Source organism: Ceratotherium simum, chromosome 37 (genome assembly GCF_057802395.1).
Source record: "Ceratotherium simum simum isolate JZ-2026a chromosome 37, ASM5780239v1, whole genome shotgun sequence".
NCBI lineage: Eukaryota > Metazoa > Chordata > Mammalia > Perissodactyla > Rhinocerotidae > Ceratotherium > Ceratotherium simum.
The window spans coordinates 26969504-26995918 of NC_141936.1; the positions used below are offsets into that span (position 1 = coordinate 26969504).

The 26415-nt window shown below is 35.3% G+C and overlaps 1 protein-coding gene across 2 annotated transcripts in view; it reads left to right on the forward strand.

The window, feature by feature from the left end:
* Positions 1–26415, forward strand: part of ERBB4 (erb-b2 receptor tyrosine kinase 4) — a 1114653-nt gene that overhangs the window by 1065357 nt on the left and 22881 nt on the right. For both annotated transcript variants that reach the window (XM_087424880.1, XM_087424879.1), the window contains exons 23-25: positions 2185–2331; positions 4456–4553; positions 5954–6124. In XM_087424880.1, coding sequence (XP_087281006.1) covers positions 2185–2331; positions 4456–4553; positions 5954–6124 — 416 coding nt within the window. The remainder of the gene's footprint in view (positions 1–2184; positions 2332–4455; positions 4554–5953; positions 6125–26415) is intronic.

Genomic DNA, 26415 nt, shown 5'->3' on the forward strand with positions numbered 1-26415 from the left:
TTAACATATGATATAGATACATAATTATATTTTATATGATATAGTTATACATTACCATATATATGTTTTTATTTTCCTTGTTTTCCAACTTATATTTCCCTTAATTAAATGTGGCAATCTGCTGCAGGCATATTTTAAATTACCTCTAAAATAAGTAAAAAAAAATATGTTTGTAAATGTTGGCAGGGCACATTTTTAATAGTAAAATTTATCTTTGGGGGAAAATCCTGTTACTCAGGCTGTAATGTTGATCTTCATGTTGAGTTACAAGATCTCAGGAGCCATTCAGTGAAAATAAACAGATTGATTGATTGATTGATAGATGGTACTCTGTTTTGAAACATAGCCCAGCTCATCAATCTATATACACAAGGCATTTTAAGATTTTTGCAGTATATCATACTTGGTTGCAAAAGGCATACAAGGCAGAGAAAGATACATAATCTTGTTTACAGTGCACTTTTGTGGAAAATTGCCACTGGGTGCATCTTTATTTTCATAAAAATAAATATGCATCAGCTATGCTTTATATCTTCAAATGATAGAATTGTATTGTAAATTTTGAGGATGTTTCTGATTTGGTTTTCTTGAGATTGTCCTTCTACATGAAGCCATTTCTGTTTAACCCTGTCTTGTCATTCCTACAAAGATGCAATTGGATTATTATTGGCAAGAGTGGGGTTTTTGATGTTTCTGCTTTTGTTTTTGCATTTAGATGTTTCTTTTATATTTTCTATTATTTTAATTTTTAATGGCTTCATATTTTGCTTATATTAGAAGTTCTGATAGAGATGTGAGAGTATCTATTCTGTCTCAATAAAATGTTCTCATTAAATACATATTCTATATATGGCTGTCTGACTAGAAATGGACAGTCATCTGCTTCTTAACTTGTTCCAGCCCGCCTCATGGACACTGAGTTTAAATCCCTCGTTCTATGCAGCCATCTTTAGTATGCAAAATTAAGTAGGATTTAATAAGGATCAAAAGTTAAATTGTGTCACTAGTTACACATTTACATTAAACATAAGAATTATAAGATGTAAATATTAACCAAAAACATCAGGTATTTGTTAATGATTCTATGACGAAGGATAATTTAAAGCTCACATACATCTTTATATTTTAAGCTTTGTATTTTTATCAGTCAATGATAACTGTTATGAACTACAATAAACTTCAGTTTGAATAAATAATTCATTGGAGATGGCAGTGGAAAAGAAAACATAGCCCTAATTAATGGATTTTCTATTAAAAGATACCTATATATATACATATGCACCAATCAAAATTCAGTTGGTAATACTATTGTGCCCAGATAGCTATTTCTGAACTTGCAATCTTTATCCTTAAGAAAAATATAACTTCTTAATAGTATAATTATTAGATCATAAAGAAGATCTCTATAGTGTATATATTATTGCTCAATTCAGAATCATTATTATTATCAAAGCTGGCTATTTGCATGATAATATTTAGGGTGTTTGCTTTTTACAGAGGAAATCAGTGTTCTAGTGATTCAAGAAGGTCATTTCATTTTCTAAGGAATCAACTATTATTGATTTTCTTCAATTTTGTGATGCCCACTTCATATTTATTATATCTTACATAAGATCATTCCTCACTCAGCTCTCATATGTGCTAAAGAAATGAATCTGTTTTGCTCCACTTGTTCTATTTGTTAGCTAAAAAGAGAGCCACGATGATTTACCACAACTTAAGGTAATCATTCTGGAATCCCAGCTTAGCCTTTAGGGCTTTTAATAACAAAGATGTTAATCTCAAAATTAGTCAATGTCAGATTTTACCTGTGATCATATTTACTTGGTACTGAATACACATATATATGGTAAATATAGTGTTTTATAGGCTCTAATGTGGTGTACTGAAACTTGAGTCAGCAAACTTTAGCATTAATATGTAGAAATAGGGAACACATTCTATATTCTGATGTCCACTCTGAAGTATCTCTGCTACCCATTAAAAATTTCAAGACAATAATAAGAAAATTTAATTTCCCACAGAGATTAGGGCATTGGGCTTCTCATAATGGATGTAGGAAACTGAAGAGCCTTTCTTTGGATTCTTTTTGACTGCCCTGCAGGAAGCATTCTTGGCATATTGCTGTGTTATTCAAAGGATGTTGTTAAATATGCTTATGTAAGAATTTGATCTCCAATCTAGGAGTCACCATCTGGGAACTGATGACCTTTGGCGGAAAACCCTACGATGGAATTCCAACCCGAGAAATCCCCGACTTGTTAGAGAAAGGAGAACGTTTGCCCCAGCCTCCCATCTGCACTATTGACGTTTACATGGTCATGGTCAAATGTAAGATTGCAAAACAACTGTATCATCACCATCGTCATTCTTAGGAAAGTCATAGTACAGATTAATCTACCTGCATATATTTCTGTGTATCGACAAATATTCAAGTTCAAAAATAATTATGAACAGAGCATGTCAACACCTGTATTTATTATGATTATTGTTAATATGAAGCAATATTATGTTTCCATTCTATGAAGTCAAAATTATACGACTCTTACTCTTCTTAGTCATGTCACTTCGATTATCATTTCCATGACTGTCAAATTGCCGTAAAGACAAAATATAATTGGTCACAATAATGTTAGTAATCTTTATGGGAAAATGGGAAAATAGCAGACTAAATAAATAATCTAAATATAAAAAAAGAAAGCTTGACTCCGATAGTTAAAAAATTGAATTAAATGGAAATAGGTTTACCAGTTTTAGTTAACATGAAATTAGCAGAGCAAAGTAGAAAGTGGGAAGAAATGAATCTACATTAAACTAAAAAGATTATGAATGCTTTCTTTTATTCAGTTTGATCATTTGTTTACATCTAACTCTCTTTTTCTCCTTTCTGTGCCCCAGACACATATGTATTATAAACGTGTTTTGGAAGCCTAGGCTCTTAATTTAAATAGAATTAAGGAAGTCTCTGGAGTTTCTGACTTAATTTAAGTGAGATTAACATTCAGCAATCTTTCTTGTGTAATCTGGGGTTTTCCCCTTTTGATTTACGCGGGGTTAGCAAAGAAACAAAACGGTGAAGGTGAATAAGCATCTTATTAATAAGAGACTTTGGACCCAGGTCTGCTCAGATTTATATTCATGACATGTGTGATACATTCTGACAGTAAGGGAAGAAATAAAAAATGTGCTTTCCAGTTCAGGTCAGCGTGCCCTTTCCTCTAAGCACAGTTTTATTTACTCAATATTTAGTTAGAAAGAAACTGATACCTCACTGTGAAGTTAACCTTTTTTTGGTTCCAATAGTTCCAGAAACACCTATTTTCTCATTAGTGTCTTGGCATCAACAGCATTTTTTTCTTTTTTTTAGAGGATGCTTATAAAATATAGAGCATTTGAGCTTTGTTAGGAGAGAAAAAACTTAGGTGACATTAATTATGCATGTAAAAACACCCAGAAACTACCCAGAACAAGAATAAAAATTGAAATCCCAAAAAAGGAGAAACAGCTTTATAGCCTTATTGAATCAAACATTATTCAGTAGTCATCTATGGAAGAAAGTTTGAAAATATGCATGCATTATATAATTTTATCCCGTAACTAGCATGAGATGATTTAGATACTTCATTTACATACTCTGATGAAATAATGAAAAGTCAGGAAAACGTTGTGCCTAATAGGGAGTTTTACCTTGCTTTTGAGAGCTTTAATACCTAAGAAAAGGGTCATTTGGCAAGAAAATCAAGAAGCTTGGTGCTTTTATTCTTGTCATCTCATCAGCTAAACAGAGCCTGGGGAGATAAGACCCACTTTATCTAGACTCCAGCTAAATACTCATAATACATACCTTGGAAACTGCTGATCGTATTTTTATGCTGGAAAGGCTAATACTAAGAAAAGCTAGTGGCTATTACTGAACAAACATTACTAACCACTTTGCATTCCTTTTTTTCCTACCAGGAAGACAGTAGCAAAGAAAGTTGCTTTCTATCCCTTTGTGCCCGTGTACACATTGTACCACATTGCAACCAAAGCTTTTGTTCCATGTCACTCTTGATACAAAACGATAAATTATATTTCAATCATCTCTTCTATAACCATAAAAGAAGAGTTAAAAAAAATTCTCTCCACACCAAAGTAAAAAAGATCTGAGATTCTGTAATTTCCTATAGTTAGCCTAAGTTATATTTTCTAGGAAAGAAAATAATTTTACCTTAGATCAACAAAATAAAATGTTCATGTTCTTCTATACTAATTAAATTTAGTTATGAATATCAACAAGCTGATTGAGATAGAGCCTCACCTATTACATTGTTTCTTTCATTAGCTTTCTTTGTTTTTCAGATCGTTATTATTAATATATATGTTTCAAACTTAGCTTGTATTTCCATGAAATTTACAACTCACTTCTTCATAATTATGGATATAGTGACTCTTCTATTGTGTGTGAATTTCTAGGTTGGATGATTGATGCTGACAGTAGACCTAAATTTAAAGAACTGGCCGCTGAATTTTCGAGGATGGCTCGAGATCCTCAAAGATATCTAGTTATACAGGTTGGTACATTTGACTTAGATTTTTAAGAATATCCCAATGGCAAACTCACTACAAAATATGAATAATATCTAGACTTTGGAACCGTGGAAATCACCACTCACAAATCGATGAACTAAGGAGAATGTCATGTGAAATAACTTATGGAAAGAGCCTTTTACTTGATGTCAGAAGCAGCTCTAAGCATCTTCCCTTAGCATTCAAGTGCCTCCGCTATTGAACAACCAGATAATGATGATTACTTATATACATAAAAAGGCCTTTATCCTCAGACAAGCCTTCTAGCATTCTGTTTTCTATTAACATTATGTGTAAGTCATGTTCATTATTATAATCTTTCCTTTTCAAAATAAATGGAAGATGGATTTTTGTTTTAATCATGCCTATGGTTGAAGATAATGAATTAAGAATTTCAATATATTGACATTTAATTTCCTAGAAAAATATTTTTAAATAAGTTTTGTTTTGGGAGGTATGCAGTATCCAAGTAATAAGTCAGATTCAAACTAACTGATGTGCATATGTATCAAATAACAGTCCAAAAGAACATTTTTATCTTTAGCACTAGAAAAAATGGATTAGATAACTTAAAAATTGTAATGTATTTCTTTACGATTATTTTTACCTAAGCCATAAACAGATGGACCTTGTATTACACTGAATTAAATTCCCTCAATAAAACAAGGTAGGCTTTATCTTCATATCAATGGCCTGACATGAAGATAAAAGCCAGGTTTTAGAAGAGAATGGTTTCCAGCTTTTTCGCAAATTAACTTTCATAAGCAAATTGTTTACAAAAATATCACATAAATTTGAAAAAATAAATAAAAGTATGTTTAAGAAAAAGATGAGGTAAGAAAGGGTATTACAAGGGTTTTGGTGTCTCTTCCACACCCGCATATGTTATTTGCCCCTTGTTCTGTGACTGCGAGTGCTATTGTTTTAACAGTGTGATACTATAGAACAAATCATGGAGCGTACGTGTCCTGATAGTGCTACTATCAAACCAATAGAATAAAATAGAGATTGATAAGTCAATTGCCCTTATTATTTATTCTTAAAGTCACAGCTCAAACGCCATCTTGGCAATGAAGCCCACCATTATTCTCAGATCTGAAACGGATTATGCCTTCCTCAAAACAGCCATAACATTCTGCTCTATTCATCTCTAATGACATTTATCACATTCTTCTTGTATTAAATTCATTTATCTTACCCTGTCATATCTAACTATGTTATAAGCTTCTTTATGGCTGGTGGTTACGCTAAAGAATTATTTTTTTAAATGAGTGCATGAATTTTCAACCATCTGTTTTGATATTACATAAATTTGCTGCAAAGGCTACATATTTAAGATGAAGGGAAGAATAATTTTCGTGTTGTCTGATGGGCAATCCTTTAGGGTGATGATCGCATGAAGCTTCCCAGTCCAAATGACAGCAAGTTCTTTCAGAATCTCTTGGATGAAGAGGATCTAGAGGAGATGACGGATGCTGAAGAATACCTGGTCCCTCAAGCTTTTAACATCCCGCCTCCCATCTACACTTCCCGAGCAAGAATGGACGCAAATAGGGTAAGAAGTAATTGTATACCACTTTTTATATTATTTATGAGAGACAAAATCATGTATATGTGAGTAATAAAATTACAAGATAATTCTATAGCTCAAATCAGTGTGATTCCTGGATTAAAAACATATACCAACAAAAGAATGCCAAGCTTGCCACGTGTAGTTAATTTGGGAAGACAAGCATGGACAATACAACACACTCTCCGAAACGCTTCAAGATTTCCAAAGGAGAAAGGCTTTCTTTGTCTTAAATTAGTTAAATCTTAATTATTAAAAATCTGCAACTGGTTCCAACTAATAAAACTGTACATGTTTATAAATAAACGAAAATTCTTACCAAAATAGGCTTTCTACTTTTCCTTCTTAATAAGATGATATGACTTACTAGTCAAGAGGTAATACAAGTATAACTCTCTTTCACTCACTTAAAAGATGTTAAATATTTTCTGTCAAGTTGAAGTAGAAACAGAAAATTGTGCAATCCTCTGAACTCAATCAGTCATGTTGGGAAGACTGCTGAATCATTGCTAAGACGTAGATTTAAGTTTTGAAAGAAGCTTCCGAAAAGAATTTCCATTTCATTTTAAATATTAAACCCATCTATATGAAGACCATTATTTCTCTGAAAACTGTCAATCCATGTATTCATTTGTTTATTTTAAAAATTTCATCCATCATTCATTCAACATGTATTGAGTACCTCTGCCTGTGAGACGTTATTAGACACTTGAGGTTCAAACAATTTTGACATGACCCCTGCCCTGGAGAAGTGCCCGGGTTAGTGAAAGACTCACACAGACATAGGGGCAGAGTACAGCATGATAAGTGTCAAAATTGAGTGTTTATTGGCCATTTTGGAGCATGGAGAAGCAGTAAAATAATGTCTGTAATCAATTTCTTCTGTTGATAAGACATAAACACCATGCTTAATTTTTTCTAGAAAGCAGTTCTTTTCTCTTAGTCTCCTCCTCCATCTAAGAACATTATCATGGCTCATGTAACAAACGCTAACCTATTTGTCTTGACCACAAGCATAAGAAAACTTTCAAGTTGCTGTCTATTCTCTAAAATGAAGTTATTTGCTTTATTTCAGGTGGACAGTGATACTAAAGTAATACCTAGAGTTTACTATGTGTCAGCACATATGTTAACGCTCTTAATCCTTACAGCAATCCCATGAGGTTCTGTGATTATTATCTCCATCTTACCAATGAAGAAACTTGTCACAGTTAAGTGATTTGATGGGTGTCACACCGTTAGCCAGTGGGAGAGCAGGGTTCTGATGTAAGCAGTTGTCTCTAGCACACATACCATTGCGTCAGAGTTACTGGAAAATGTTATTTTCATGCTACGGTTGTTTTTCTTTGAATCAACCTCGATGTCTGAGATGTATGTTGTTTAGGAAATTTCCCAGGTGATTTTCTTATAAAATGCATCTCCCAACCTGCCCCATGCCTTTTGCCCATCCACCCCTGTTTAGAAGGTCTGGTATAGAAAGAGGCAAAGAAGGAGACCTCAGTTAATTTTTCTTTTCTATGAAATATATGTCTTGCAGCCCAGTGGCGAGGAGATAGAACTAAAACATATATAAACCAACTGATAGATATTGAACATCAATCTTTTGTTTATGGGAAGAAGCAAAGTCTTTAAGGCGTGTGAAGGAGGCATTTTTTTTTCTTTGTACACTTAGCAAAATGGCCAAATTATTACTTTGGTATTTATAGTTTTATGTGACAAATTTATTACTTTCATTAAAACAGGGAAATGTCAAGAAAAATAGGTTTTCTTCCTTAAGGTGAATTGTTATACAGGCTTGAATCTTTTTCTTTTCATAAGGATTCTTTAATTCCAACTTTCTGTTTAATTTATGCTCAATGCAAGGAATTCTTAAGAAAGGTTTGAGTTAACTCAATAGAATTAATGAAACAAAGTAGAAGCCACCTTAGGAATTATTTGGCCTTTAGTCATCATTTCTTATTCCACATTATTATTTAAACAATGTTATCTGTACATTTCTTTTTACTTTTTCAGGTCCTTGTTAAAGGAATTGTGCTTAAATATCATTTTATTTTCAGGCGTTAAAGAGCCTTATTAATCACCTATATTTTCCTATTTTTTTTTTAAATCTGGCTTTATGTAACTTTTATGGTAATTTCTAATATATGCAAATACAGTTCCCCCCCTTCTTTCCGATAAAACTAAGTTATACTATTTTATAGTTAGAAGATAAATTACTTCAATTTTAGGTTTTGTGGCTGACTTATGTGGGAAGGGAATATCTAAAAGTGAATTTTAATCAAATGTTTTTGAGCATATTTGTTGGACTTTGAAACCAAAAGGTAATTCATTTTTTAAATATAGACTCCCCTGGTCACCACCTGAGAAGCTTTAGGTAGTGTTCTGAATATCTTTACACTTTTTCTCCTTTGTAAAATAAACACAGTAGTACTTATATGACTGTTAGGCAATTAACTTAAAAAAATTGCGAAGTATCTGAAGGGCCAGGCAAATGTATACTTATTACCCTCTTTTTAGAATCACTCAAATTTCATTTCTGTTTGTTTCCTTGTGAATATCTTAAATAAGTGCATTCTTTTATAAAGTTTTCTACACATTATCTATGAAAAACCTATTGATGCAATCACTATTTGACAAGCAAATTATTTCTACTGATGTGTTCTTATAGCAAATAAGTTATAGAAGTTATTTCTTCTATAGCACTTTTCATGATTTCAAGTTCCCTATGTACTTTGACAAATTATAACCTTGAAGCCATGAGTCAACTAAAAATACAATGTTGATATTTATTCAGCGTCAATAGATACAAATGCAAATAATGCTAGAAAACACTCAACTAATTTATAGTTGTTATTGTTAGATATCCTTTTAATATTATCTTAAGTACTTTTATCAAAATAATATACCAAAAGCACTTACTCTGGCATGATGTAGATAGGAGAACATGAGATGCTATCTAACTTCTGCAAACTTTAGTTCTCTACATCTGTAAATGGGGATTAAAAAAATTCCTCACAGAATATTGTGAAGATTGACTCTTTAGTATATCTAAGCGTGTTGCTCATTGATGGGCCTGTAGTAGATGCTCAATAGTGTGGAAATAAATGAAGACCAACCAAATAAGAGAAGCAAAGGCTATCTGTTCAGAAGTCGCTATGGCAAGGGAGTATTTGTGTTTTCTTAGACTCCAAGGCAAAAACGTGAGTGGGAAGCTCTACATTGGAGAAAGAGAATGTTCCAGGTCGGCCCTAAGTGAAGACTGTTGGTGTGGGGAAGCTGGAGTTGGGCTGACTAGAGGTGGGGCATCCTATGTGATTGGTTAAGCATGCATAGTTGGCTGTCTCTGGTTGGTTCTAAGTTGAAAATGGGGACAAAAATTAGGGAAACTGTTAGTTATTAATCAAGTCCTGGACATTTTGGGCCGATTGTTACAGAAGTTATTATTTACCTTACTTGGTTGCTACTAGAGATGGCAATCTGGCCTCCTGCACGTCTGACATAGTAGACTGGCTTCCTGGGCTAGTAGATATGGTTTCCTGGGCAGGAAGTTGTGAGTTAGACTTCTATTTTTATGTATGATCTGGCCATTTTCTGTTTGTACAGTCAGTCTATCATCAAGAGGTGTCAGGTTCCATTGCTGCCTTTCTTCTCTCTTGAAATATTTATTTAAACCCATACTGTCTGATATTTTCAATTTAATGTTCAGTACAGTTTTGGAATTTCTGCACAGATTTTTTTTCTGTTAATGTGGATAAGTTTTGTCTTTTTTTTTTTTTTTGAGTTACCTAAATTTGTTTGTTTAGTATAACGAGTTGTATATTAAATGCAACAGCAATCGGTAAAAATAGCTAAAAAATTGATGTGGGTAAAGATATTTTAGCTTTAATGATCTTAGAAAATTTAATTCAATGTAAAGACATTTTTATGGAGAAAGACTTGGTTTCAGTTGTTGTAGGATCATTCAGTCATCTGTGGTGAGGGGTTTTAAAGACTACTGCTCCACCTCTTTTAAAACATATCAGCTGACTCTCAGTTGTCCAGGCCAGAAGAAGACAGAGGGATTGTAGCTGCTGCACGTGGTGGGGTGGGTGATCCACAATGGATCTGTCACTACAGTTTAAACTTTTTTCCACTTCTTTCCAATCTGCTAAGAAATAACCAGATTAACAGATTTGCGTTTTCCTCCCCTTCTTACCCTTTCTATCCTAGGATGGGTATACAAATGATTTGAAAAACTGGACAAATTGTAGGTAGGAGAGGTGAAGGATGAAGAAAAATAAAGGAATTTGGTATCTCAAAAATTTGATCAGTTTCTGAATAGTTGAGTATAGGTTTAATATCTGACTGCTGAGAAAGTATGGTTCGATATCCTTTATTTTGTAGCACTGTTACTTTGCCCTCAGATTAGACTTCACAGCTTTGATAAAGATATTTTAGTAAGTGTACCACACACATTGTAATTACTTTAGAGATTTTTACTAATTCATCACTAAAAAAAAAATTTTAAATATAAGAAACCTTTGGTCTCTCCTGTAGGATTTATGATATTGTGCTATATATGCTTACTAATGATGCAAAAAATAGTAGAAATTCAAGCAAAATGAAAATGCAAAAACAATGACATCATTCTCAATAATGACATTTGAAACTATGAGAGTTTCAGTTGAGTTTGTCTTTATAGTTCAAGAAAAATCATGACTTCTTATTTTATGAAATAATAAAAATACTAATAGTTACATCAGCTAAAACTTACTGAGTGCTTACTATAACTCAGGTACTATGCTAAGTGTTTTAGATTAACTATTTCACTTTTACTTCACAAATCCCTTGTGAGATAGGTACTAATATTCGTCCCATTTTAAGCATTAAGAAAATTGAGCTGTGGAGAGTTTAGATAACTTACAAATGATAAGGAGCTAGAAACTGAGTCCAGCCTTCAACAGTCCCACATGTGGGCCATATTCCTAAAGTAACAGAGGGGCCAAAGGAAGGAGGTTTCTCATTTCAAGTTGCTATTAAACTTCTCGCAACTTATGGAACTAACTCTTATCATTCCCTTAACAGTAATCCCATAAAGGAAACTAAGTTGGATGTCAGGACTCTCACATTCTAGAACTAACTCTCTGGCACTTTAGCCTTGGTCGTATCACTCAACCAGACTCAGTTTCTTCACTTCAATAATGAGAAGACTGAACTAGATCACCTAGAAGCTCCTTCTAATTTTAAAACTGTCTTTTTGTAGAATGATTTTTCAAAATAATCATTATACTTTATGCATTTATATTATATTTTCTTCTAGAGAATATTTAATTGGAAAATGGCCAAAAACATTTTAGGTTACCTTTATACACAACTTTTTTTCTTATGTGATTGAATATAGAAGAGAAAAACCTAAGGACACAAGCTAAGGAAGCATCTCATAGCTAAACGATGTAGTGGGAGAATTTTGTGATGATATAACAAGGTTACTCTGGTTGCAATTTACCAAGGATCAATATCAATTTTAACAACAGCTGCAACTTGATGATAAATGGTTGTAGTCTCAGGTTATTGGTTTTACATGTCTTCCAAAATATGTCAAGGATTCCTGCTCTGTATTGTTGATTTGATGCTTCAGATATTTTTTTAATCTATTCAGCCAGAAAAAAGAGCTCTTCCTACTAAGACATTCCATATCACCAGGTATTTTTTGCCCCAAACTATTCTCCATCTAAGTAATCTTTTAAGTTGTTCAATTTATTATGATGAAAGAGTAAATGAATTAATATACTGAATGTTTATCCTGGGCTCTGCACTGTGTTGAGCAATGAGGGTATAGAGTTGCAAGACAAAGATTCTGCCCTCAAAGAGTTTATATTTTAGTTGAGGAGATAATATGCTGAGAACAATATGCCAGGTATTACAGACAAAAGACAAAGGAAATCAAATCAGCCTAAGAGGCTATAGAAAGTCATTTTAGCTGTATGGGTATTGGAGGATGAGGATCTTTGGAACAGAAGTAGAGTTTTGGGAGGGCAGGTCTGAAATGGGTCAGGAGGAAGAAAAACAAAACAAAACCAAAAAAACCCGACAAAACAAAGGCAAGAAGGTGTGTTTTTAAATATACTTTTAAAATCCTAGTTTTTGTAATATTTCTGTACTGTACATGATTGAGAACTCTTTCACGTTATCACAGAAGGTAAGATGGGCCTTCTCTCAATGATTCTATTTTTTGTCAGTGTTATGAAGGGTTGAAGCATGGTTTTGAAATTTCTTGCTTCCCATTAAAATCATCATTTTCAAAACAAAATCCTTATTTTGCATTCCCAAAAACAGCTCTCCAATTCCTATCTTCTGTTTCTCCTGTCATGTGTCTAATTCAGGCCCTCATCACTTCACAGGAATTACTACAATATCTCCCTGACATTCACCTTTTTTTTTTCTGTAAACAGGCTCTATTTCTATATATAGTACAATAGTGTCTACATTGTCCTAAATGAAAAACAATATTAGTGAATATTTCAAGCATCTGATTATTTATCAACACTAATCCTTTTCATTTTATTTTGTCTTCATCTATTCAGAGTTCGTCTTTCATTCTCATCAATGGGATGAACTTGAAAGATATATGTTATATTAGATCTCTCTTTATATGATATATAGTCCTATTGTCGCTAACAGTTGAGGGATTTTTGAACATTTATCCTAGGAAATGCTGTGGTCATTCCAGTTGACCAGTCACTGCAATTTATTTTTCTCTACTCTCTAGCTCGCACACATAAAATTGCCCAGAGCTGCAAGCATTATCCCAACGTCGATCTCTTTCAAAGTATAAATCATGTTGATGCCTTCTGTTAGTTTGGAGGTGGGAGTGGGTAGTTGATTTATTTTAACAAAGAGCTATCTCTCCTAATGCGTTATAGATTTGTCTTTTTCTTTCTTAAATAAGAATATAACATCAAATTGCATTTGTTTATTCTTCCAAGTTCTTAGAAATTTCAGGGATATCAAAAACAATTCTGATCTCTCTGACTTTCCACTAATTTGAGAGTATCCCTCGCTCTTTCAAATAATTAATTTATACACAGCAAAATATCAATGTCCTTTTGTGCAATGTCTTCTCTACCAGTGACTGTATTAAAATCTGGCTATATTATCTTAGTTATACTACTTTTAGTAAGCTTTTCTTTTCTCTAACAAAGTATGTTTCCCATTGCTATTATTCTTTTATTTCTCCCTGACTCTCTAAGGATTTCCATAGAGTTTAAGTCATGACATCTTGTTAAACATCATGATAAACTCTCTATAGTACCAGCTCTGGATTTTTCATTTAACCCTATATTTAGGAATTAAAAACAAAATTAAACTATTGTTCATTTTCTTAAGTAAGAAAGAGATCATTTTTAGATTTGTTTCTAAATCGTATCTCCAGCTATCATCAAAATCACTTCTAGCAGATTTGGTCTTGGGTAACACCTCTTTGTTATAGTCCATTATGATTTTCTCTACAGTTTTTTCTTTATTCTTTAGAGAATCTGCTTTTTCTGTTGGCAAATGATTGCCTATATTTCCTTCAACATTTTTCCTTATAGTAAATATTACTCTTATTCCTTCTCTCTCCAATCTATAAACAAGTCTAGTCTCCCATATGTTTAAAACTAAATACTAATGCCTGAAAATGCATGCTTGCCCATGTAACAGGGGTGGAGTGTTTTGTAGAGCATGGCAAGTCAAAGTGAGCCCCTCCCCCAGGCCGAAGTAGCAATAGGATATTTAGAACTTCCTAATCTCAAAGTTGAGGAAGGAGAAGAGGTTGACAGTCGATACAAAAAATTTAAAAAAAAAATTTTATTTACTGTACATATAGTTCCACACTCCCATTTACCCACAGACACAAGGCTCTCCTTACCATTCTGAAAACATAAATCTTCCTCCCACTCCCTTTTCCCTAGGATATGTTTCCTTCTCATGTATGTCCTTCTCTGGACACTTGTTTCAACTAGATTTAACTTAAATAGAAATATAAAATGTGGTTTGTCTTTGACCCAAGTACATAGATCAACTCTAAGTATAGTAATTTGCATCACTGAGCTGCCCCATCATAGTATGAGGTGGATGTGTAGGTAATTATATACTCATAGGGTGTCAGAGAGGGAAGGGATTTCAAAGCCCTTCTAGTAAAAACCATCTCATTGTACAGGTGTGTAAACTGATACTGGAAAAGATGAAATCCACAGCTCAGTGTCTTTCTTTCAAAGGAAAGGTGGGACGCCATGTTCCAATCTCATGTCTAAGTCTGACACTGAATCGTCTATGGGTTCTGTCTGGTTTTTTGCTGGTCAGAACAATGGAAATCTTGATTTTACCTTCAAGTCTAATGAGATTTCGCATCAATTGGTTTAAAAGCCTCCTGCTGGGAATGCAATGAGAAGCCAGAGACCCTGCTGCTGTTTTGCCTCCTCTGTTTATTCTTCTGTGAGACTCCCTGTAATCAAGAGTTAATGGCTTAGCAAGATCAAATGGAACTGATAGAGCGAAAATCGAAACAAAAAAACAGGGAGAACAATGTCTGTATTGGGATACAGTCATTACATGCTTGAAGATGAAGTGATCCTTACAAGTTTCACAAATGTTTCAAAATTATCAGACACAAACCTAACGATAGCTATCACTTACTGATCACATATTTATGTGTTAGATTCTGCTCTGAGCTTTTTACATTTATTACCCTTAATCTTCACAACAAGGGTAAGCAGAAAGGATTACTGTTCACATTTTACAAAGGCAAGAACTGAAACAGAAAGGCAAAGTCTTTTTCCTAAGGCTTCCAGCTTGTATGGCAAAAACGAGATTTGAGGGGCCAGCCCCATGGCATAGAGGCTAAGCTTGACACACTGTTCTTCAGCAGCTAGGGTTTGGATCCTGGGCGTGGACCTACACCACTCGTCAGCCATGCTGTGACAGTGACCCACATACAAAATAGAGGATGTTTGGCACAGATGTTAGCTCAGGGCTAATCTTCCTCAAGCGAAAAGAGGTTAGCTCAGGGAAAATTTTCCTCAACAACAACAACAAAAAACAAAATGAGATTTGAACCCAGATCTCCCTGGTCTACAGTCTATGATTTTAACTCCCACTCTTCATTTGATAAAAGAACATGCAAAATCAACATATCATCACCAATAAATGATAATTAAACAAAATATAAATAAAAGCCTAATAATTATTCAAAGAAAGTTCATTAAAAATAGCTGGTTCAGATTTCTAGATTCTTTAATTTATTTGTTAAATATTTGGGACAATCTTTATAAAGCCTTTTTTTACTCTAGCTTATAAAGCAAAATTTTGAAAAGTACCTGGTGCCTCCTTAAATCCTTTGAGGATTGGAAGTCCACCACAAGCAATATAATTATAAAATCAGAGAACGTTCACAAAAATAACTGATAGCTGAATAATGCTTTAAAGTTTACAAAGAACTTGGACATATGTGGCATTTTATTTTCACACAGGATCTCAATTACAGGGTAATCGAAATCCCTGACCTAGTTAGTAAATGACTTGGTAACTTGGTTAAGAGCTTGGTAACTCGAGAACCAAACCAGTTTCAGGTCTTCTAACTCCACGCTGACTGACTGACCTATCTATTAATAATGATTCATCTGAAAGACTTTCTCACAGTCATCATTGTTTGTAGCTTGTTATCTGTGCTGGAGTTGGACACTGCCAAACAGGTTCCTACAATCCCGAGACAACATGAACCATAGAAAAACAGCTTGTTGAAGGAGATTCTGGTGTTAAAGAACATGTCAGTGATCTTCAGGAAATTATTTTACTCTTCAGCAATTGTCAGCCAGCATAAGAACCCTTTTTGAACAATCAGAAGACGCTTCTTCCCTTCTTTGTTCAAAAGTGCCAGAGAAGAAAATCAGAGCTAAGAAAGGAAACAAAGAGGAAGGAGGGGCAACTAGATTCTTAGATTTGGAATGTTAATGAATGTTTTCTCTAAATCATTTAGATGGTTATTTTTTAGTATTATTGCCACAAGATTCCCAGCTCTGCTGTACATTATTGGAAACATCTCATCAAGAAGCCTATTCTTTACTGTACTGGACCTGGAGAGCACAATTGAGAGTTTCTTTACCCTTTACACAATGGAATTGGGAAATTATCATCAACTTTCTATTCATATTTTGTGGAAGTTATTTAATTCATGTATGTATGTATGTATTTACTTATTTTTACAAACCCATCTTTGTCTGCCAGAGCTCCCTGCTCAGGCCAGCTTGCTATGATGATTACTCCTGCAAAGGCTTGACAGAGAGATGTTCTATTTCACTCTCAATAAGGGTTGATGGCATTTTGAGAGGTTCAGAATATCCTTTGATTGCTCCATGAAACGGAATGGGAGAGATGGCTGTGGGTAGTGGGGGGTGGGCTTGCTCATCAGCTCTCCTTTGTGCACGTTCTACAGTTGAACGTAGCCTAATCACAAGCATCTTGTGTTTCAGTTCCTCTCCTTGCTCACCTGCCCAAATGGAACGTTTCCTTTTTCAGTTCAGAATTCTGACATGTCAGAGTGTTCTAAGGAGAGGCTCATTTGTACTCTGTAGTTTTCGCTCAGACACTGTAAATGAATGGCCGTGGACCAGCCTCTGACTACACTTGAGCAAAAGCTGAGGTGAGAGATGGGTATATCTCCGTGGGAAAAGATTCCAAACATTATACTTGCTGCAAAATGTTCTTCATGGTGATGAAAGAAGGTATACTGCAAATCAGAGAGGGAAAGAAATCGGAGTTTTAATTCACAACCAATTTGGTTTGCTTTTTCCAACAAAATAATCATGGACATTGTTTAGTAACATCCACATTTAGTTGTTTTCCCTCCCTGGAAGAAAAGAAATATGTTTAAAATTCTTAGCATATTGGAGATGTTGAGATGTACATAATTCAGATTCGTTTGGAGTCTAGTAAGTCTCTTTTTAGTTAGAGCTGGGGACTATAGTTCTGTATTAGAGAGACCAGGCTATTGGATACTCCTGGGATGAAATGATTAAACTTATTCTTTTACTCCTAATAATAACATATATTTATAATAGTATGAGATAATTCAAATAATAAATAATAATAGGTGATACCTATTATCACTTACATGCGAGGTGCCATATTAAGTGTCTAATATTTATTAGTTTATTTAAGCTCATGAAAACCCTATGACGTATTTACTATTATTATCACCTATTTTTTATGTGAAGAAACTAAGGCATGGCTATTAAATGACAGAACCAGGCAGCCTGCCTCTATCGTCCCTAGAGGCTATGCTCTTTACCACAGTGATCCATTGCCTCTCACTCTGCTTCTGACATTTCTTTGCTGTTTTATCATCAGCATAATGGCAGCTACTCAGTATTTTTAGGATGAGATCAATTCTTTACATCAGAAAAGAATTTTGACTTTTTGAATTTTTTATCATCAAATTCCTCATAAACGTTAATTTTGATCTTTAAGGGATTATCTGGATAGTCTTACTAATAGCTGCTTATTTATTAATTCAGACTTAGAAATTTTCACTTACCTCTGTCAAATAACAGATTATTTCAGGCAAGTAGCAAAAACCACCTATTCATTCAATAATTTATTTATTGATCAAACATGTATCGAGGTTTCTGCTACCTACCTAATCTCATGGTTTCCTATTAGGGCCACATGCAGTCTTGCCCTTAAGAAATTTACAAGTAAGTAACTAGCCAGTAAAATGCAATGAGTAAAGTGTTATAATAAGGACAAAGAATGCTTAAGGGGTCATTTGAACAAATTGGTGTTTTTAAGTAGGGAAGTGACAAAGTCAGATTTGCTTCTAGTGAGAAATTGTCAGCTTTTTGAAATGTGAACTAAAACAGAGACTGATTATCTCCTGAGGAAGAGATAGCCAAATGATGGTTTTGAGACAGAATCAACAGAATTTGGGTACCAAGTTGGATGTTGCAGAGAGAAAAGGAAAGAGAAGTCAAGGTAACACTGAGTTTTCTAATTGGAAGACTGAGAAGATGTTAACATTGCTATTACTGTATGAGAATACGGGATGTTGAATAAGGAAATATAATTAATATTTTGGAATTTAAGTAGATATAACCATTAGATACTCAGGAATGTGTGTCTAGAGTTTGAGTGAAGTTAAGTCTAGATTTGGAAGCCATCATTCTCTTGATTCATGACATATTGGTATTCTTGTTGAGAATAGAGTGTGGAACTAGTAGAGAGCAGAATACAATTGACTGAAGAATAAAAGCAGGAAGTAGGAATTTCTTAGAGAAACTCTTCATGTGAGTTTCCCCCCCCCCCCCCATGTGAGGGGAAGAAAGGAGACAGAACGGGAGCTCAGAGAGAAAGATGGATCAGAGGAAGTTTTCTAGAATAATGGACGTCTGAAGAATCTTAGAGTGGAGGGAACTAGCGAAATCATAGAGACAGAAAATAGTAGGAAATGAGAGAATAGGTAGAGAAAAGTCCAGGAGAAGTTAGAGAAGGGTAAGTCCCAATACCTTCAAAGAAAAGTTCATCTTAGGCAGGAGGAGGTAATCTTTGGCATGAGGAAACTAAAAATGAGATTTAAACCCAACTGTCAGATGAGGGTTTCTCTGACCCCTGAGCCATTGGGTAAAATTTTATTCAACCTAAAATTTACAGATGGAAGACATTTAAACTACTTCTTCATTCTTTTTTTTTTTTCAATTTACTGGGGAAAAAAGTGCTTACTGAGGTAATCTGGTAAACTGGCAATGTGTCATACCAGAGCACAGGCTCTGAGGTCTGACTGACTGTATTTAAATCCAGGCTTCAGTACTTACCAGCTGTGTAGACTTGGACCACTTACTTAACCTCTCAGTTTCCTTTTCTCTACAATAAAGATAAAAATAAAATCTACCATAGTTATGTATGAGGGTTGAGTGGATTAACACAAACAAAGCACTTCAAACAGTAACAACTAAATAACTGTTGGCTCTTCTGTCTTCCTCGGCCCCAATTTCCTCATGCAATGCCTCTCTCACACACCCCAGTGATTCCCACCTCTTCTTTGATTTCCACAACCCAGTCCCTTCTTTCATTTCCTCAGCCACAAAAGTCATTCGCAGCAAGACTTCATGGGTTTGGTAGATTTGATTGAAGATAGAACTGGTGGACAAGACTGAAGGGTCACATCATAGACGGCACAGTCGTCTACTCTCTTGCCCTTTTCTCCACTCTTTGCTTTTCTCAGCTCTGTTTCCTCTCAGATTTATCTCGGAATCCAAAATTTGTTTTATTATATGGCACAATTTTCCTCCCATCTGAAGCTTTGGCACTCAGCTATCTGTTGATTCACCTTCTACCCCACACACTTAACCAAGATTTTTTTTTCTTTTTGTAATTTTTAGTAAAGTCAGTTAGTTGTCTCCCAAGAGATATTTTAGTTCAGTTATAATAACAAGTAATAACAAGTTTTCCATTTCATTATAATTTAGAGATGAAATTGAGGAACTGCTAACATAGAGACATTTAGATTCTATTCTCTCTATCATATAGACAGCAAATTGTTGTCAGAGAGGGCGGAGAACGGGGATGTGTCAGGAAGCTTACACAGACCTTCTAAGATTTGGGGAAATGCTGTGGTAAGGTGCATAAACAAAGATTAATGAGGGCCAGTGAATCTAAGGTCTCACCATTCTACTTGAACGCGTGACTGTTCAGTAGCACCAAGGGAACTATGAGCAAGGGAGAGAAAAAAGGATTTGATATATCAAGAGTGGAGAACTGGTAGGGCAGCTGCTCCAAAACAATAGGGAAGCTGAAGGAACTAAAGGTTATACTGAGGATCAATAAAGTAATCAACCAAGTGGTACAGGTAAGTTCTTTCTTTTTATCTATGTATCTAGCTATCTATATCTAGCTATCTATCATCTATCTACCTAATTATATATAATTCTGTGCCTACTGTGAACTGAATGTTATATAGGTTCTTTGCATAAATTCATATAAAATATAATACTAACTAAAGGAAGGAGGCCTTCTTTCCCCATTTTAGGCTGAGGAAATTGGGACTCAGAGAGGTTGAGTAGCTTGTGGCATAGCTAGTAAGTGGCAAAGGATTCAAATCCATATCTAGCTTACTTGACAGCTCACATTGGTGAAATAAAGTGTCATGAATTAATTGAGGAGCACACAAAAGGCAGAAGAACTGACTGAATCAGAGAAAGGGAAATCAACAAAGTTAATGAATAGAAGGCTGTGGTCCAAGACAAGGATTTTTTTTTTTTAATTCTGTAACAGGAGTTTTTCCTGGTGATGTTAAGATATAGCCATGTGATAGTTAAAGTGAAGTAGAGACAAGGTCATAGGCAAGGAGGAAGCTCAGAAACTATAATGCTTAGATATTCAGTGGCATCCATGGTGACAGGGGTTAGGAATGAGTCAGATATCACTGAACAATCTGAGAGATACCAATGTGCAATCTGAGTGTTGGAAAGTGCCTCCAAAGACTGAGGATAATAATCACAAAGATAAGGACTGGTGGAATAATCATTTAACCTGAGCCTCAAAAAGGGGATGAGTTTGAATGAATTTTGAAGAGCTGTAATCTGGAAGCTTAGAGCATATCAACCCTGGTTCTGATGCCTGAGTTGACTCGTGGAATGAACATTCTCCACGAGAAGGGATATTCAAAGGAAGCCTTCTGGATGTGCAGGATGACTGCTCATAAATGCCAGATTTCTGATAAAGGATAAACTGTAGGGAACATTCTCTGAAAAATGAGGGCAGAGTATGGGCAAATTGAGGTTTTTTGGAGCCAGACACACCACTGGGAATAGGGGTGGAGTGTCTTTAAGAAAAAGAATGCAAAAATAAAAATCTTACTTTTTCAAAATTTACCGAACCACAGAACATGTGAATCTATGACTCGGACACTTTCCCAGGCGTAGAAGGGGCTATGTAAATTGAAGGCCCTGGGGCTTTAAGCTTCACTGCTTTAAGATAAATCCACTCTGGGTAGAGGAAGTAAGAAAATATGCACCAGTAGTGTTCTTCCTTTCAATTAGCATGTTAGTGAAAGCTTCCTTTGGGGCTTCTGGTATTTAGAAACTCAAGATGGATGGGGCTGGCCCTGGAAATTTAATATGATAACAAAGAATCCTTTATTTATTGTGTTTCTTTCCTCTCTTCTGGACGAGGAAGGTCTAGCATTTTTAAAAATTTTATTTGTGTCTGATAAACATTTTATGAATGTTCACCTGGCTGTATGCTTGGGATGAGCTCGCTACTTGTTTTTTCCTTTTCTCTTGACCAGAATTTCCAAGCTGGAGAATATGAAGGCATTTCAAAGCAAATAATTCACAACCTGGCCTTTTGTCAAGCTCTCTTGGAAATATCTTCTCCTCCTGCATAATTGACATCCAGTAGGCTTTTGTATGGCAAAAAAATCCTAGAAGTGCTGTCAGTGTGCCAAGATTACTTCCAGTTGCTCTCACCTGAGCTTTCGGTTACCTACTTTTCAATAAGAATTTAAGAGATCAATCCTCGAATGATCAAAATGTCCTCTTCTCACATTGTTTTTGGCAAAATCTGAGCCACTGGGTATCTTTTTAATACTTAGATAGATCAATTTGTGAGAAATAAGTGAGATATGAGTATAATTGATTGGTTATATATTTAAGGATCTTGTTATCCTAAAAGGTGATACAGATGAAATAGAAATGGTTTCTAAAATCTTGGATATATTTATAAATGATAAAAACAGTAAAGGTTCCTGAGAGCCTGGGGTGCCTAACATTTAAGACTTAGGGCAGGAAAGACAATCATACCCTCCTTTGTGATTATGTTCATAAGCTCAAGCATTAATATTTTCTTTTGTCAGAATATAGCTGTGCCTTGGCTTAATAGCTTCCTTTAGAAATGACAAATAATAATTGTGCTAGTATATAATAAAGAACAAAATGGCCTGGGAAATACATCAGGGGCTTTTCTTATTTGTCTAGTACTTTTTGTTTGTTTGGTAGTCCTTGGGAGAAAGCCCGGGGTATATAATATGTGGGAAAGTCTAATCTGTTTTATTTTTCCCAACTCCAAGTCATTTATCAAATTATTTCAGGTTGCAAATCTAAGCACTTTTCTGTAACTTAGCTACTTTCTTTCCAAGACGCGTCTTTCTTAAAAATGTTTAGTATGTTTTTAAAATGTATAAAATGCTTCAATTCTTAATTTATTAAAGAGGCGATACATAGGAATTGTCTCTCCACCAAACAGGGTACGAGAATTCAAACAAACATTTCCCGCATTGCTATGTGCCTCTCTTAAGGCGCCAGCTTTCCTTGAAAAGATCAGCCATCACAGGGAAGAAAAAATACAGTCTAAGCATGCATCCCACACTGAGGACATCTCCTTGGCCTGTTGACAATGCCTGGGCATGAATGCTGAGCCGTAGCTTATTAGGAGTCTGTCTGGATGCATTCGAGTGTTCAGTAGAAGTGATTCAAGACAGTCAAGGCCAACACAGAGTCTGCAGAGATGTGAATTTCTAACATTTGTGTTACATTGACTCTCTCACCCTCACCATCTAAAGAAACAAAAGTAATGAAGATTTTATTTGTTTATCATAATCTTTACTATTAGGTCATTCAGTTTATTTATTCCAATTGATTAAGGATTTTATCACTGGCATTTAATATGTACCTTCCAGGGCCAGCCCCGGGGCATAGTGGTTAAGTGTGCGCACTCCGCTACTGGCGGCCCTGGTTGGGATCCTGGGCGCGCACCGATGCACCGCTTGGCCGGCCATGCTAAGGCGGTGTCCCACATACAGCAACTAGAAGGATGTGCAGCTATGACATACAACTATCTACTGGGGCTTTCGGGAGAAAAAGAGAGGAAAAAAAGGGAGGAGAATTGGCAATAGATGTTAGCTCAGGGCCGGTCTTCCTCAGCAAAAAGAGGAGGATTGGCATGGATGTTAGCTCAGGGCTGATCTTCCTCACAAAATAAATAAATAAATAAATTAAATAAAATAATATGTACCTTTCTGTGACTAAGTGGTGATGGAGTTCTAAGGGATCTTGCTTTAAGTTACTGCTGCACTAAAAGAAGCATATCATTATTTTTAATTTTCAAAGGAATGTTTTACAATGACTTTAAATGATGTATTAACCAATATGCATTCAAATGAAACTTGTAAATTATTTCCCACTGTGTTATTTACATCAATAACACCCATCATTTTTGACAGTTGTTTAAAATGAAATACAGGATACCAAATTTGCAAAATAACCTCTGTCATCATACAGATAAACAGGTAGCTGTCTGAACATTTTCATTCTGGTATGTAAGAAATGTGTACTTATTTAGTTTGCAACATTTAGTATGGTTTTATGTGACTGACACTTGGATAAGTCAGCATTCAGCTGTATTTTCTTTAACTTGCTAGAAAAAAATACCATGTTGCATGTTTATATAAGACATTATTTTATTCAAAGATATTTTACGTGAATGTGAACTTACAAGACTCATAAAGCAGGCGGGACGGACATTATTATTCTCATTTAACGGATGAGGACACTAAGCTTCAAGGAAGACTTGTCTACAGCAGCAGAGCTGTTGGCTGGCAATGCTTTCCCTGATCAGAAGGCTCTCCTCCTATACTTCTTCCCTTCCTAGAGACACATACTCTAGAATTTTGATTTAGAATTTCATTTACTTATAACTTTGATTTTCTATACTATTCAGCCATGATTATCCTAACAATGCTTTTTGAAAAATTTAAAATAATCCTTCCCTATAGGTGTCTGCGGGTTCCACAGTGTGGAAATACAGGTGGGTGGTATGTACCACTTATAAAGAATACTGGTAGAAATTTGTGTTTGATCTTATGAGCCAGAGCTGCATTTTCCATCTGCCTACAGGCAATTTATCCTCAAGGTCTGTTTTTCCTATTGTTCCTAGTTAACAATTTATATTCTACAGGAGTAAAGCTGAAGCCTGAGTTTCCCAGACCTCCAAAGCATCAGAAAATACAGAGATGTCTCAAGGGAGTGTTGTCACACTGGTGATGGAATCCCGAAGTTTTATAACTAGATGGGAAATGCCCATTGCATTTGAACCATTCACTATTTGTAAGAATACATTTTTTTGCCATTAGAATTAAGATGTCAAACAATGTGTCCAGAAATAGTAACTGATTGACAGGAAGAGTGAGTGTCCTCGATGAGATATAATATTCAGATAATTGTATAGGGATTCAATTTCAATTTAGGACTCACCCTGAGCATCTGCAGAGTAAGATGCGTGTGATATATAATTTGAGGAATGCTAAAATCCTATATTCTTTCAAACATATATGACTGGCTGGCTGAAGGCCCTGAGATTCTCATTGATGGATCCACACTTTGGGTTTAATATCTTTCTATCTCTCCATCTGTTCCTGAGCAATGGGCTCACTCTGCTTGCTGAGATTAGAGCCAATTAATCACAATGAGTTAGGGATTGAGAAACGAAGTTTTAATTCAATTAGCCATCATAACCAGGAAGATGGCAGAGTAATGTCTCAAAAAACCATCATCAAAGATTACACAAGATGGGCAGTAAGGAGGAGGTCCTAGGATGTTGGTCTCCAGACATGTTGACTTCCAGGCATCACATTGTTCCATTCTTCTGTCAGCTGTGATGGATACCTTGTAGGTCTGTTTCCCACCTGTGGTCAGCCTGTTCCTGGAGAGAAACTCATAGAACAAAGCTTTTAACTTATCAAGATATTGAGGAGTACATAAGTAAGAGGAGGCCATAAATCAGGAGAGCACGTGAATCTTTTAGAGTACATGCAGAACAGCGAGTAGACACACAAAGGAGGGGCTAGGGCCATTTGGTGTAAAAACATGGCCTCACTTATGCTCACTTACACAACCTATAGTTCAATATACTTTTACTGAACATTCACCATGTCCTTGTCCCTGGCCTGTGCTAGGTATCAAAGATATAATGGTAAATTAGATTAAGTTTCTTCTGAATAGGCTTGCAGTCTAAGGAAGAAGACATGCTAATGAGTTGAATAAACAATTAGAATACAGTTGATAAATTATTCTTATGGAGCACATAATAGGTTCCTGATAAATATTTTTGAATCAATAATTAAATATAATCAGGGTAATGATAATTTTCCATGGGATTAACATGTAATCAAGGCAAAGAATCTAGAAAGAGCATTAACAAAACAACTGGAGCTTGGGTAGAGGCCTGGAGGTAAGAGCGGTAACGGACTGTCGTCGAAACTGCTGGTTATTTTCTTGACTGGAGGCTTATGAGGGGCAAGGGGAGAGATGAGGCTGGAGAAATTGGCAAGGACCACAACTACCAAGAGCCTTCAGTGCCACAAGAAATTGAGACTTGATTTATCCTGAGACGATAAGGAGTCTTGTAGGTTTTTAAGCAGGGAAATGAAGTATGAATATTAGATTGGAGTGAAGGAAAAACTGAGATCAAGGAAACTAATTAGAAAATTATTACAGTACTCTAGTCAAGAAGCAAGGTCATTATTAAGTCTATCACACGTGCCTGTTTTCCCTAGCAAGTCCTGCTTTACTCCTATTATCCTGCCTTAATTGTTAATAGCACTTTTCTTTTACCCTCAAAGTATCCCAGTTAGAATGATAAATTATATGGCACCTTAACCACAACTAAACTAGTGTCAATGAGGATGGCGAGCATGATTGGATTCTTGAGGTGTTAAGATGTTGGGTAGACCTTGATAGGTCTTGGGTAGGTCTTGGTAGAATGAGTAGACTTTGGATGCTTAAATGTGAAGAGTGAGGTGGAGGAGAAGTCAATGATGACACTAAGATATTTGACTTGCACGAATAGATAAGTTGTTGATACCGTTCACCAAGCCAAGTAAGATAAGAGAATTAGATTTGGTGTAGGGAGAGATATACCTTTCAGTTTGGGAAATGTGACATTTTAAATGCCATGGAACATTCCAGTGGTGATGTCAGGCCAGCAGATAAATATGTGGGTATAGATTGGTGTTCAATTGTTCACTGGTGCCTGAGGCAGGGCCATTAAGATCTACTAACACCAATTTGAGAAAATTCCCCCAAATTAATCAGACTAAATGGATGCCCTCTGGCATAGCTAAAGCCAAATCCCTGAGGAGAGTATAAGAGTGGATAAGAGGATGTTTTGGAGTATGAGTTAATGACTCAGAATGGAACACTTTCGGTGGGAGGACGATATGGTTGCATTTCCTATAGAACCAGGGCAGGAATCAGTGGACTCTGGAGTCG